This window comes from Sciurus carolinensis, chromosome 5, assembly GCF_902686445.1.
Source record: "Sciurus carolinensis chromosome 5, mSciCar1.2, whole genome shotgun sequence".
NCBI lineage: Eukaryota > Metazoa > Chordata > Mammalia > Rodentia > Sciuridae > Sciurus > Sciurus carolinensis.
This window is the reverse complement of record NC_062217.1, coordinates 144653737-144668280: the sequence shown is the minus strand read 5'-3', so window position 1 is coordinate 144668280 and position 14544 is coordinate 144653737. Positions and strand designations below refer to the sequence as shown.

Below are 14544 nucleotides of genomic sequence, written 5' to 3'. Positions count from 1 at the left end.
TGGCTGTAAGATAGGAACAAGAAGAAAGGGAAATGAATAATAATTTTTTATGTACTCAGAAACTGCCTAATGAGTGCTCATGAACTGTTTAGGCTTTAGGGAGAATCTGTCCCTTTTTAGGATTTAAAGAGTATTTGGAAAGATGAAATCTCCATACTGAGTATTGTTGTACACCTCAGAACATGCCCAAATGTCAAAACATGGTAATGGTGGATAGTTAAGATGCTAATCTGATGTTAGAGACACTTTATGTTGTCAAAATGTCATAGAGATCAAGAGAGGCAAACTCAGTGTATACTGGTAGAAGAGGGGGCTGCACTGTGACTCATGGTGACTGCAGAACATTCTGAGGAGGTGCTGGGATTCCAGCTGGCCTAGGGAGGATGAGTCAGGAGTTGGCAAATAGAGGGTGCCCAGGGAGGAGAATTAAGTGATGTGGTCTGGTGGTGGACAGGAAGCAGAGGCTGGGAAAAGCCACTCCTTTATCCATGCTTTTTTGCAGGAGCTGAAGTGGGAATCAGCACATCACGAATCCACGCCCGAGGACCAGTAGGCCTTGAAGGACTCCTAACTACTAAGTGGCTTCTTCGAGGGCAAGACCACGTGGTCTCAGACTTCTCAGAGCATGGCAGTTTAAAGTATCTTCACGAGAACCTCCCTGTTCCCCAGAGAAACACCAACTAAAAAGAGTCAGAAAACCCAGGAACAGTCCAAGAGGTTGTCACAGTTACTCTAGCCTTAAGAATCTCAAGGGAGAAGCTAGATCCTGTCTCCCATTTTCTAGAAGGGTCTGCCTATTGGAAAGTGCACCTAGGTGCTTCTGGGCTCAATTTGGGACTCTGAAACTTAGCTAATGTCCGTATTTCCATCCCACTCGTGTACTAAGGAAACAACTGCTACAGATATGGACTTGGCTCTGCCCAGTCCAGTTCCCTTCAGTGATAGAAGCAGAGGTGCGGTTTCCCCCTGTGAACAGCAAGGAGAAACCCTGGTTGCTTTCCTCAGTGAGGTAAGGTCTCCCTTGGCATGTGGTTGGTACTAGCACTATCATCCCTAATCCGTCTTTTCACATTTCCTTGCATTTCTTCCACACAGTCATCTTCAAAAAGGAAAACTTGGAATTTTAGAAAAGGGGCAGCTCTTATTTTTTGCTTTCTCATCAGAAACAAGATTAAAATGGACTGGGAAAACTGGCCTTTTGTTATGCATTTGTGGAGTAGGTAAATGAGCATTGCAGACCCCTGCAATCCATCCCCTTCCTGGAGGTGCTCGGAGCCTGATAGAGTGGAACCTGAGTGGCAGACAGGAATTGCGAGTTTCGGGATGTTCCCACCAAGCAAGAGGAGTATCTACACCGATTACGCTTGAAATTTTTATATGAATGATTTTGTCATCCTGTCCTTTTCCCAAAAATGAAGATTAGAGGATTATTTTAATACTTTGGATTCTTCCCTCTTTTTGAGAAATAAAGTTCTTATGAAAAGCCTGGGTGCATGATTAAAATTTTCTCCCTTATTTGTCCTTACCCTCTCTTTCCTCTTCCACTCGGGTGACCTTCTTGCCCCTGCTCTTAGTTCTCTGGAAGTTGGCTGAGGAGATGGGCTGACTGCCTTGGCAGTGTCGACGGAAGCTGCTTGGGCAAGCCCCCAGGAAAGAGGAAAGGAAAGTGGAGAGCAAGCCCCGAGAGCTCAGAGGCTGGACGTGGTGATGTTCTGAAGTTGGTGGCTGTGTTCAGCATGGGCATTCTCTCACTGCGTCACATCCCCAGGCACCTCTCAGCCAGCCGTGGTCCCAGCTGACATCCTTAGTTCACTATAGAGGTAACTTAGTCTGCCTGCCTCCAGGTCACCTGATAACTCTAATTCCTCCCTCTACCTCCTGTCCTTAGGGTGCCTGATGCCTAGCAATCTGCACTTGAAAGATTTCTTGTCTCAAGGGGGTTGGGGGCCTAAAGAAATAAGCACTGGCTGTCATGCCACTGCTTATCCTCTGAGGATGTTTTATGAGCACAAGAATTAACGGTGTCATGTGGAGCATGTTCCCAGGCTGGCTCCAAACTACCTCTCCTTCAGACCCTTACATGGTCTGGCAAGTCACCCTGCCTGCCCTGCCTGATGAAGGGAATTCTGGCATAGCTAGCCTGAAAAGGCAATAAACAAAGTCCTGCTGAAACTATCGCAAATACCACAGTCAGCTCCCAAGCCGACAACAGATGACCCGGGAGTCTAAAATAGAAAGTGGCTCAAGGGAGCCCTTGGGGAAGACTCCGCTGAGAAGGATCTGGGCTCTGAGGAAGTCCTGGGAGTGGCGAGTGGGCAGAGCATCTAGGCAGCAGGCTGGTACAGGCAAGTCCAGAGGTGGGGGTTGAACGAGCACATCTGGGGAGCAGCGAATATGCCCGCTTAGGGCAGAAGGCCATGGGTAAACAGGAAGGTATGTCCTGGACAGTAGTGTTGGTACTGTAGCCTGTTTCTCATGGGATGGGCATGGTCGGGGTTTGGCCTTGAAAAAGCAGACAAGTTACCGGACAAGGTCATTTCCCCTCACCTCTTGGCCAATTTCTACAGCAACCATGGGCCACCAGTGCTCTCCCTTTTCCACCAAAAGCGAAGCAACCCCTGAGAGGGATCAGGAGGCCGCCATGGTCTTTTGAGTTTCCGCACTCAGGCAGTCTCCTAGTACTGACTGACTTGTCCTGTAAAGGGGGCTTTTTAGTCTGAAATCCCTCTTGGATTCTCCCCACTACTCCCTTGTCCTGTTCACCAGCTCTTGACAACACATGGCACTGAATCCACCAATCCTGAAGCTCCCACCTCACCCACCAAGGGGAGGAGACACTCTCGGGTACGTAAGGTCAATGTTCTCATTCTTCGTCACTTTCTTGGGTTTTAAGTTTTCTGTTACTTGAATCCAAAAGTATCTCAACGATACAGAATGGACCTACATAATGAGTGGCAAGGATTTGTCTGCCCTGTATCCCTTATTTTATGGAATAATTCTCTATTCTGCAGTACACCGGCCCAGTCTGTGTGGTTCCAGGGAGGGATACTGATCATCCTCTACTCCACCATTTTTATTTTATTTATTTGTTGTTATTATTGTTGTTGTTGCTGTTGTTGTCATTTTGGGTACCAGGAATTGAACTCAGGGGCCCGAACCACTGAGCAACATCACCAGCCCTTTTTTATATTTTATTTTGAGACAGGGCCTCACTGAGTTACTGAGGCTGACTGAACTTGTGATCCTCCTACCTCAGCCTCCTGAGTGCTGGGATTATAGGTGTGCACCACTGCACTTGGCTTTCACCATTTTTAGTGATGGGCACATGACTCGGGCCTGATGAATCAGTACTCTGTGGCATGCTTACCATCATTTCTTCAAGTCTGGGCATATGATTAAAATTTGGCCAAACAACAGGCTGATGGAATTTTTACTGTGATTATTAGGGGAAAGAAAAGAGGTCTTTTCCTCTTGTGACATAAACCTTTTACATCTCAAGGAGGTCTGAAGCTGATAATGTCAATCCTTCCTGCCATGTAGAGAGAGCCTGTTTAAGAAGTGTCCAAACACAAGCTGGGGCAGGGGTGCATACCTATAATCCTAGATACTGAGGACTGAAGCTGGAGGATTACACAAGGCCAGTCTGAGCAATATAGCAAGACCTTGTCTCAAAATGCACATGAAAATGGCTGGGGATGTAGCTTAGTGGTAGAACACTTGCCTAGCCTGTGTGAGGTCCTTGGTTCAATCTCTAGTACTAGGAGGGGGGAAAAAAAACAAACAAACATCCAACACAGAGGAAAGGGAGCCAGGGCATAAAGTTTGCTCACTGTCTTCCACCTGTGCCTGAAATCCACCCCTGAACTCAATGCAATTATTTCCCTTTTTTGCTTCAACAAGTTTGAGGTGGGTTTCTACTCCTTCCATCTTAGAAGACCCTGGATAATATACATACTTGGGTTCAAGTCTCTGCTCTCCCACTTATGAACTGGGTGACTTTGAACAAGTTACTTTTGTAAGTCTCCTTTCTTCATGGAAATGTTAGCCCTATTTCATAGTTGGCACTGTAAATTCTTGATACAGCACTGGCACAAAGCAAACACTCAATAAGGGAAAGATGGTCACTTGCTATGATTCTTCAGGAGCCCAGTTGTGTGGTTGGGTCTGTTCTTCACCAGAAACCAGAAGTTCCTTCTGTTAATTTCAAAGTAGATTTTCCCATCTGGTCACCAGAAGGCCAACCTCACCCTCCACATGAGCAGTGAGGAACAGAGTGTCAAGTTCGATCACACACTTAAGTACCTGGGTATGTGGTAGCTGCTGTCAACAAGGGTGTGAGGCAGCAGTGACCTTATTTTGAGCCTGAGAAAGAGAAGGTGAGTCCAGATGACTGTCATCCACTGCCTGAAAGAAGAAAGGTGATCGCAGGGTAGCTGAAGGAAACAGGGCTACTTATACTTAGCAGGTAGAAGCAAAGCAAGAGACTGTGAGGTGAGTGTCCAGATTTAGATGTGAGCACTAGAGCAGAGTATGGGTATGCTCTTCTGAGTTGGAAACTCATATTTAAATCTCCAAGCAAACACAAAGGTTTGGTATATTTGGACAAGTCATATGGAAATCTTGCCTGGCAAAGATTTTTGATCTGTTAATCAAATCTCTTTTTTACTCAGAGACAAATGTTGTTTGTGTAATTATTACTCAAATGCCTCTCAGGTGTACATGGAATGAAATATTTTGGGGTAGTATTTTGTGCTGTGTTATGGAGAGTATCTCAACAGCAGCAACAGTGAAGAATGTTTTTATGCACAAGTAACGGAAACCCCAGCTCAGACTAGTTTTAACAAAAACAAAGACAAGCCAGGCACCGTGGTGGCACATGCCTGTAAATTCCAACAACTTGGAAGACTGAGGCAGGAGGATAGCAAGTTCCAGCTAAGTCTCAGCAACTTTGCAAGGCCCTGACTCAAAACAAAAAATTAAAAGGGCTGGGGATGTGACCCAGGGGTTAAGTACTCCTGGGTTCAATCCCAGTTACCCCCCCAAAAAATGGGGCTAAGGATGTAGCTCAGTGATAAAGCACTTGCCTAATATATGCAAAGCCCTGGATTTGAGCCCCAGCACTGGAAAAAAATAAAAAATCATATCACAAACTCAGAAAGTCCAGAGGTATAGTTCAGACATGATTTGATCAGGGCTGTGGCTATACTTCTCTGAATACCTGTAAATCAGTGATTCTCAAACTTCAGAATCTTCAGAATCACCTGCAGAGTTTATTGAAACAGATTCCTGATTCCTGATTCTAGGATAGGACTGAGAATCTTCACATCTAATAAGTTCCCAGGCACTGCTGCTGCCACTGCTGTTGGCCCAGGGTCCATCCTTTGAGAACCATAGCTCTGCATGTCCGCCGGCATCAGCCTGTTCACATTGTGGCTTAGGTGATGGGTGGGGTCAGAAAATTGTTTCCTCCCACCTTCATCAAGCAAAACCCCAAGCTCCACTCTTGTTAAATTGGCCTGAATCAATCACTGTAGTAAATGGAGACATCAATTTGAGATGCAGGCCACAGAAAATTCAAACGAGCTAAAACGGCAGATCTAGACCTGCTATGCCAAAATTTCTAGGAGTAGGGCAAGGAACCAAAAATTTTAATAGGTCCCTTATGTGGTTTATCCCACCATTATGACCACTGCAAGTCATGTGAGAGTTTTATTTCTCTCATAATAGCAAGCAATGGGTAGTCCCAGGCTGGCAAGGCAGCTCGCTGTTGCAAGTAGGAACCCAGAGTCTCTAACTTTTGGCCCTAACATTCTTACCATGTGCTTTCCATTGCATGTTAATGGCTGCTCTTATGCACCTGTGCTCCATCTATGTTCCAGGCAAGAAGAAAGGCTGAGGTGAGAGGTAGGCACAGTCTAGCATACTCCCATTTAAAGAGTTTTCCTAGAAGCCCCAACCGGTGATTGCCACTTAAATCTCATCAAGAACTGATTCACTGGCCATATGGGCAACTCTTACTGCAAAGGAAGCTGCAAAATATAGCTTTGTAGCCAGGCCCATTCTTGCCCTAACAAAAATCAGGAACCTCTTAAGGAAGAAGAGAGGATAAGCATTGGTGAACCACCAGCCATGTTTGCCACCATGACCCCTGAGATGATTTTGTAGTATGTATTTTCTTGGAAGTCTGCTTTGTTCCCTTGAACTCACGGATGGGTTTTGGTCATATAGGTTTTGTAGGGACAAGCTGAACTGCTGTCTAAGAGATGGAGAAAAGATAAAATTCCTGGACAGATCTGGAGAGGAAAGAGCAAGCTGTAGACCTGCCCTAGGAGAGGGCACAACCTGAGGCTCAGTTGATCAGACGGGAGAAAGCAATACCACCCAAGTGTGAGAAAAGTCACCTGTCTTTAAACTGATGGCTTGATGGGGGTTGCTATGCACCAAATGTTTATGCCCCGCTGAAATTAATACGTTGAAGCTCTAAGGCCCAGTGTGAGGTATTTGGAGATGGGACATTTGGGAGGTAATTAGGTTCAGACGAGGTCTTGAGGGGGGGCCCTTCATGATGCCTTGATGAGATGAGAAACTGGTTTACCTCCACCCACTGTTCCATGTGAGGACACAGCAAGAAGACAAGATTGCCTTCTGCAAGTCAGAAAGTGAGACCTCTCAGGAGCCACAGAGGCGGGCACCTTTATCTTGAACTTTCCAGTGTCCAGATCATGAGAAATAAATTTCTGTTGCATAGGTCACCCAATCTATGGTATTTGTTAAGGCACTTAAAGCAGACTGAGTCAGGGATACTTGTCTTGGAGGTCCTTGCTTTTTAGAAAGGAAGTCCTGTTGAGGTTAGATAGAAGAAATAAAAGATAGGTAGAAAGGGAGGCTAGGGGTGTAGCTCAGTGGTATAGTGCTTGCCTAGCATCCCAAAGCCACCGGTTCAAACCCTAGTAACATACACACATACACAAAGGTAGGAAGGGTAAGCAAATATTATTTTAATTTAAGGTTCTGCATACATTTCCAGGTCTGTCTCCCAAATTTCTGGAAACTCTTAGAGTTACCATAAAATCAGTTATTTCCCAATCACTGTGAATTCCCACCAGTCAATAGATTAAGCAAAGCAAGATGCTATTTAAGGAATCTATAATCTAGAGGACTTTGCAATGTTAACCACCAATCTGATAATGGAGACCACTTAGCCTAAGGATCCTGAAAATGACCAGACAGATGTCATCCTCGCCTACCTTCCTATGCCCACCGCTCACCAAGTTTCCTTTCAAAGAAACTGAGAACCTATGAAGTGTCTCTCACTCTCAAGATGGCCTGCATTCTCCCTTGAGTGTGTAGTCCTTGCTTTACCCAAAAGCTGTCTCTCTCTTTGGATAACCCAGGTCCTCCCAAACAAATCTTTCTTGAGTTTCTGAATGCAAGTGCTGAAATTCTTTTCCATCACATATGGACCCTGAGACCTGAGCTGAGCTCTCCCTCCTCTACAGGAACTCCTCAGACCTCCTTCTGGTGACACTGTTATCTAAAAACTTAGAGTGACATGGTGGGAAAAACGAGCACTTGGAAATCCAAACACATGTTTTGCCATCTGTAAATTCTGTGAACTTAGCACAATCACTGTAACTCAAATAAGTCTCAGTATCCTTATTTGGAACACAGGTAGCTAATATCTACCTTAAGTCTTCCTATCAGGAAAGAATCAGGCAATAGATGGGACACATAGCTCTTGGAAGAAGTGCCACTAGTGTTAGCCACATCTGCTATGCCCATCTTTCTTTGTATTCCCTGTTGGATGAGAAATGCCTACAGGTGCTCACTGAGTACCTACTGAATGCACTACTTGGACAGAGTTATGGAGGTGGAGGGGGCTCCTTTGATATCCGTGGATCACTGGGGACATCAGTGTGAGAGGCCTAAAATGATTATGTGTTTCCCCTGACCCCAATTCATTGCTTAACAGCTAAGGAGTGTCATTGTTCTCATCTAGTTGTGAAAGTGCCCTGTGAGGAAGCTGGGTTAAACATTGCAATGTCTTTTCTACTAATGCTTCTAGCAAAAATCAATGAATAACTTTATAACTGCTCTCAAGGTCACCTTGCTTAAATTAGCAGAATTCTACCTGAAGTGAGAATGAGATTTAAAGCTTCATTCCATGTTCAGTGAGCACCTACTATGTGCCAGGTTTTGGGAATGAGACATTCCTCCCAGCCCATGATTCAAGTCTTAACCTGAGATTGCTGCACCAACCCCAGTTGATTCCGCATCTTAACTTGCAACCCTTCCTGCCTATTTTGCCCCCATTCCTAGAGAAACCCTTTGGCCAGTAGAAAGGTACCAACTAGACAACTTTATTTCCCTTGTTGAGAGCAAGGAGGCTTCACCACACCCTCAAAGGAAAGCACCGCACCATTTATTCCATCTGGCCCCAGGATCCTTCTAACAGTAGGGGGCAGTCGAGCCCCACAGACCTAAGGAAGTCTGTTCTTCCCTGGGGTCCAGGAACTACCTACACCTACCTGTCCTCAGATTGCTCATCTGGAAAGGAAGTAAGCACAGTCAAATAACTTCCAGAGACCCATTTACCTGGAGGGTAAGAACACAGGTGGAATAGCATTTGGACCTTGATTCCAACACCTACTTGCTGTTCAAACTAAAAAAATTATCTTAATTTCTCTGAACTTTGATAATACTTATTCATCAAAGACATTTTTGACATTAACTGTAAAGCAGTCAGCAAAATATTCAGTGTATATGTATATGTATATTCAGTGTGTATTCTTCCAAGGAATAGATTTTCCTTAATTTTGGACAGATATCCTTTATTTAAAATCTATGGGGTTCAGTGGTAGAACACTAGCCTAGCATGTGTGAGGCACTGGGTTTGATTCCCACAACCACATTTAAAAAAAAACAAAAACTAAATAAAATCCAAGCATCTCTTCTTAGGAAGAGAGGTGAGAGCACTCCTAAGATGTATATACAATGTATCAGGGACCATAGTTGGAGTGTTATATATGATGCCACAATAATTGGGGTGAGGGAATTGTTACTCCTATTTTACAGATATAAAAACTGAGGACCAGAAAGGCTGACTGACTCACCCAGCATCCCACAGTTAGGAAGTAGTGGAGGGAATCTGGATTCAAATTCAAGACAGATGGGCTTCAAAGCCCACCACAGGGCTGTTGCTGTAGTGTTTCCCCAGGAGCTTCTTGGGCTTTTGCAGAAGGAGGTTGCCATAGCTACTAACTGGACCCCTTTTCAAGTAATCAGATCCTTGGTCTGCTCCAGTTTTGCAAGAGGAGCTGCCTGTTTGGAAACTCTCCTCCACACCTACCCCTGGAGGGAGCTGACTGCACCTTAATTATTCAGAGAGTCTCTAGACACTTGATATAATGAGCAGGTGTGGATGCTTCTCTGACTTTCCACGGCATGCCTTTACTTCCCTAGTTGTCTATCAGGTGGAAAGGGGCACTGTCCTCTTCCACATTGTGTGTAAACCTCCTCCTTCATTGTTCACCCTGAAATCCATTTGTAAGAAGTGGACCGTTTTCCTTGCAAATTTCAAAGTCATTTATTTCAAAGTCATTGCACATAGGATCCTAACTAGTTAATGGATAAATTGTCATTTTCTGTGGATGCACACTCCTTTTTCCTTGATCCTAAGCTCATACAAATCAAACCTAAAGACTGAGTTTGTGTAAATGAAAAAAAGATAAAAATATTCATATTATAGATTTTAATTATGTGAATGGGAAAAAAAATCTATGCTTAGGGAGTAAAAAAATGACTGGAAGGAAATACAAAAAGGAAAGGTGGCAGTTGGCCTGTGGTTCCTAGGTCCTAACACATTGTGATAGCATGACAGCAGATACTAAGGAATTCAATGATGAGAGTTACACATTTCCTAGGATCTGTTCCCCACTCTTGTACCTTCACCTGAGTGATCACATACACCTCATCCCATCTCTCCGGGTAGTGTGGGGGTCATTGCACTGCCTGAAATTGTCCTGGTAGAGAAAACTCTTCTCAGGTTTGTCCCTGGTCCTCAATATGTGACTTTGTGTTTTTATCAGCATCCTTCCTAGCTCCCCAGATTTTAATATGAAATCAAACTAAATCCACTGGGTCATAGTCATGTACATCTTTAATGTGAACTACCTGAAAATGGCCATAAAAAATGTTTTTTTGCCAGACATGATGGTGCATGCTTGTAATCCTAGCTAGTCAGGATCTGAGGCAGGAGGGTCATAAGTTTGAGGTCAATCTGAGCAATGTAGTGAGACCCTGTCTCAAAATAAAATTTTTTTAAAAGGCAGAGGCTTGGGGATGCAGCTCCATAGTAGAGGGCTTGCCTAACATGCATGAAGCCCTAGTTTCTATCCCCAATACCAAAAACATATATAATTTTTTTTGAAGAATATTTATTGACATGGCGAAAGAAGCTTACTACAAAACATTTAATAGGAAAAAATTAGGCTATAAAATAATATAATATTTCCTAAATTTATACAGTTGCTTAGAAAAAGATTGGCAGAAAATATATCAAAAATATGAACAGTGAGAAAACAGTGAGAGAACAAATTTTATTTCTGCCATTATACTTTTCTAAGTTTCCTAATTTTTCTACTTCGCTACTTTGTTTTTTAAGGGGTTTTCTTATTTTCATAACTACTACTGTTTCTTCCTATGTTTGGTACATGGTGAAAATAAAATTTGTGATAGGGATCTTTTAAATCACAATAGAAGCTTATTTTCCCTCCCATGCCCCTGTGTGGTCTGTCTTTTGCAGAAGAAACCAAGATGCAGGGGTTTTGGTGACATAACCATTGAGCGGAAAGTCCTGAATGGAGACTGTGGCCGAGCGTTGCAAGGTTCTTCCAGCCCGAGAGTGACTGTCTCTCTGTGTTGTGCTCACAGCCTTCCCAAGGCTGGAGAACTCCAGAGAACCATGAACAAATACTGCTCCAAGTATTTCATTGAACTCCAGTTTTTCTTCTCTAGCTTGCAAATAAACCCACATCTCACTCTGTGTCTCTAGATTCTGTTTCAATGCAGGCAATTAGACTGTAAATAATTCAAGAGGACGGAAACTGGCAAAGTGGTGTGTGGTGTCCAAATAGCGATCTTGTGTATTCTCAGGTGTACCCTTGAGACTCGTCTGCAATTCGGGAGCCCAGGGAATAGGTGAGATGTGCAAATACAGGAGTCCCCCTGTGCCATTCCCTGCGTCTTCTTATGTTGTTTGGGAGTGGAGATGCGGTTTCCTGGTTTGGTGAAAGTGTAAACAGGACAACTTTGGCAGACAGATTCCAATCTTCTTTGGCATGTCTTAAGCTACTCCCACCATAGATTGGTCCATCCGAATCCAGAAGCTTCACTTTCTCCTCAGGGTAAGGATTCATGATTCAAAGTAGAGGCCTCAGGAATATCACCGCCCATCCTCTCTCTTCCTCTGCACAGTGAGGGAGGTGCCTTTTACCAGGTCCTTCTAGACCTGCCTGTCATGAAAGCAACAGTCTTAGTTAAGACTCTTTGAATTATAGGTAACTTAAACCCCTTCCACCTTGCTTAAGAAGAAAAGGATAGTGTATACATAGACACAGAGCTGTATCATAAAACCCAAAGGCAAAAAATAAAAAAGCTACATATGTAAATATATAGAGAGGTTGGGGGGGGCTCAGTCTCTCAAGAGTCTAGAACTAGCTCAGGCAAGAAAAAAAAAGGGGGGGGGGCGGAGAAGGAGGAGATAAATGTGTGTGCCAGGCTGGTGACATATGCCTGTAATCCCAGCCACATGCCTGAGGCAAAAGGTTAACAAGTTTGAGGCCAGCCTGGGAAGCTTACTGAGACCCTGTCTCAATTTTTGAAAAAGAGCTGTAGATGTAGCCCAGTGATAGCGTGATCCTGGGTTCCATTGCCAGTACTGAAAAAAAAAAAAAGGAAATGTGTGGCTCAACATAATCAAAGCACAGCAAGAACAAATGGCTGGAATCAGGGACTCCGGCATCCCCCATGTCACTGTGCCTCTCCCTTCTGTGTGAGGTCTTTGGGTCTTTGTTTCCTCCTGACAGAGGCTGGCTCCTCCCATAAGCATGGGTCATAGCCAATGGATCTTCCAGATTATTCTCACAGCTGTATTGTACCTCTCACCCAAAATAAAAAGGCTCTAGCCAGGTGAAGTGGTGCACATCTGTAATCCCAGCAGTTCAAGAGCCTGAGGCAGGAGGATCGTGAGTTCAAAGCCAGCCTCAGCAACTTTGTGACACAGACCCTGTCTCAAAATAAAAAAAAATAATAAAATAGGCTGGAGAGGTGGCTCAGTGGTTAAGTGCCCCTGGGTTCAATCCCCAGTACAAAAAAAAAAGACCCCAAACAAACAAAAAATTAAACAGAGGAAGAACCTTGTGTTTCACTATATACAATCTCTGTGAGGCCAAGAACGGGACTCCTATTTCCTGGTCTGAGGACAGTGCTAAGGAGGACCTTAGAGATCATCTCAAAAGTTGAGTTCATAGAACATAAGAAACTGCCAGATACCACTGGAGTTGGGTTCAAAGGGCTCAGAAGCAGCATAAAAGACTCCTGTGGTCCCTCTGACCAGTGGTGGGATAATCAATAAGGATTAGAACTTCATTGAACTCAAACTCATTATATGCATTTTAAACCTTGAGTTCATAATGATATTGAAAAAATAAAGTAAAAACCTTCAGGTTCTTGATGTTGCTGAGTGGTAGAGCACTTGCCTAGCATGTAAAGGCCTTTAGTTCAATCCCCAGAACCACAATAAATAAATAAATAAATAAATAAATAAATAACTTCATGTGTCATCTTTTGAAGGATGCTAGGGAATCAGTATATTATTTTGAAACTGTAAATAAAGAGAAAAAAGCAACATTTATTCTGCCCTTCTTTTTCCAGCTGTGCATCAGAGAAACCAGACAATTGGTAAGGGGATTTTTTTTTTTCCTTATAGAAGCATTCCAACTAATAAATAAAAAGGAAATGAAGTTAGCCTGTCAACATTTGGCGACTCTTAAAAAAAAAAACATTTGGCAACTCTTACCGAAATACTGAATCTAGACTATGATTATCAATGGTGGCCAATGTCCTGATGGAAATACAAATGCTACCAATGAAGGTGTAGGTGTTGGTGGGTGAGAGCAGAGAAAAGCAAGACTGGCCTTGAGGGATGATTCTTTGGGCTGGAAGGTGGTTCCATGAGAGTTTATTGTATGTTCTTTCTACATCTGTATATGCTTGGTACTGAGGGTTAAGAACTCTAAAAAGATGCAGAAACCATCTCAGCTTTAGAGTAACTTTAATTAGTCTTGTTCCCAAACTCTTATCACTGAACATCTCTTTTATTATTCTTTTTCCTCTTGAGCTCCATGTTCAAAAGACTCTGTTCGCTAAATAAATGCATTTATGATGTAATAATTTAAAAGCACTATGTCTTTGGAATGGTTTGAAATATTCAAATGCTTCTTCTTTAGTGTATCCTTAAAAGAAGTCTTGGCAGGGAGTCTCCACAGTGGTCCAACTTTTTAATTTTACAAAAATGAAAACTGAAACTAGACAGGGAGATTGTTGCAGTCACCTGTTGGCGGAGGAGAAACAGGAGCCCTTTTCTCCTCCAGCTGTCTACTCCTTCTCCAGTACACCACCACTGCCTGAGCACAGAAAGGGTTTTGGAATGTGCAGACAATCTCGTTTACTATCCAGGAAAGAGTCACTGACTTAGCCTTCACCTTCTATTTTCAAAGCTGAGCTGTGCCAGGGCCTTCCACTTTTCCTCATAGATTTTATTTACTTGTCTGAGATTATTCCAAAGCTGTTTGACACAATACCAGTTCATTTTGAATTTTCCCTTTATGATAGGCTGCTGGACACTTATTTTCTGGATAAGAGTGGAACAGAGTAGAGAAGTCAAGCACAGCCAGCTCTTGGTTATCTGGGGCAGGTGGGCTGACTTGCCATCAATCCTGGTCAAAACAAAACAAAACAAACCTATATTATGGAATAGCAATCAGTAGATGCCACACTGTTATAGTTAGATTTGGAATGTCCCCCAAAGGCTACCCATGAGTTAAAGGCTTGGTTTGCTGTCTGGTACTGCTGGGAGGTGGTAGAAACTTAAAGAGGTGGGGTTGATGGGGGGTTTTAGGCCATGGGGGATGCCCTTCTCCTTTGCCTGCAGGCCTTGAGGTGCTACATCAGGATGTGCTGTCCTCCCTTCCTGGCCAGAGGCCTGAAAACAGTGGGTTCAACCCATCATGGACTGAAACCTCCAAAAAGGTGGGTCAACATAAACCTTTTCTTTTTTTAAGTTGATTATCTTGATATATGAGTAACAAAGAGCTAACAGTAGCTTTGATGTTAGGATGTTCCTTCCTTTCATCAAGCCTATAGCAGGTACAGGGTTTTTGTTTTGTTTTGTTTTGTTTCTTTAATTGGGAAATGCCTACCAGTAAGTGTTCAGTACTTTGTTTTAGTTGCTTGTCACAAACACGTTCACTGAAGTTCTTCCAG

General features: G+C 43.5%; 1 protein-coding gene across 2 annotated transcripts in view; it reads left to right on the top strand.

Annotated features, from left to right (window-relative positions):
• Positions 1-1486, top strand: part of Aldh18a1 (aldehyde dehydrogenase 18 family member A1) — a 41610-nt gene extending 40124 nt beyond the window's left edge. For both annotated transcript variants that reach the window (XM_047554269.1, XM_047554268.1), the window contains exon 18: positions 503-1486. In XM_047554269.1, the coding sequence (XP_047410225.1) occupies positions 503-684 (182 nt within the window). In that variant the 3' untranslated portion in view covers positions 685-1486. The remainder of the gene's footprint in view (positions 1-502) is intronic.
• The last annotated feature ends 13058 nt before the right edge of the window (positions 1487-14544 follow it).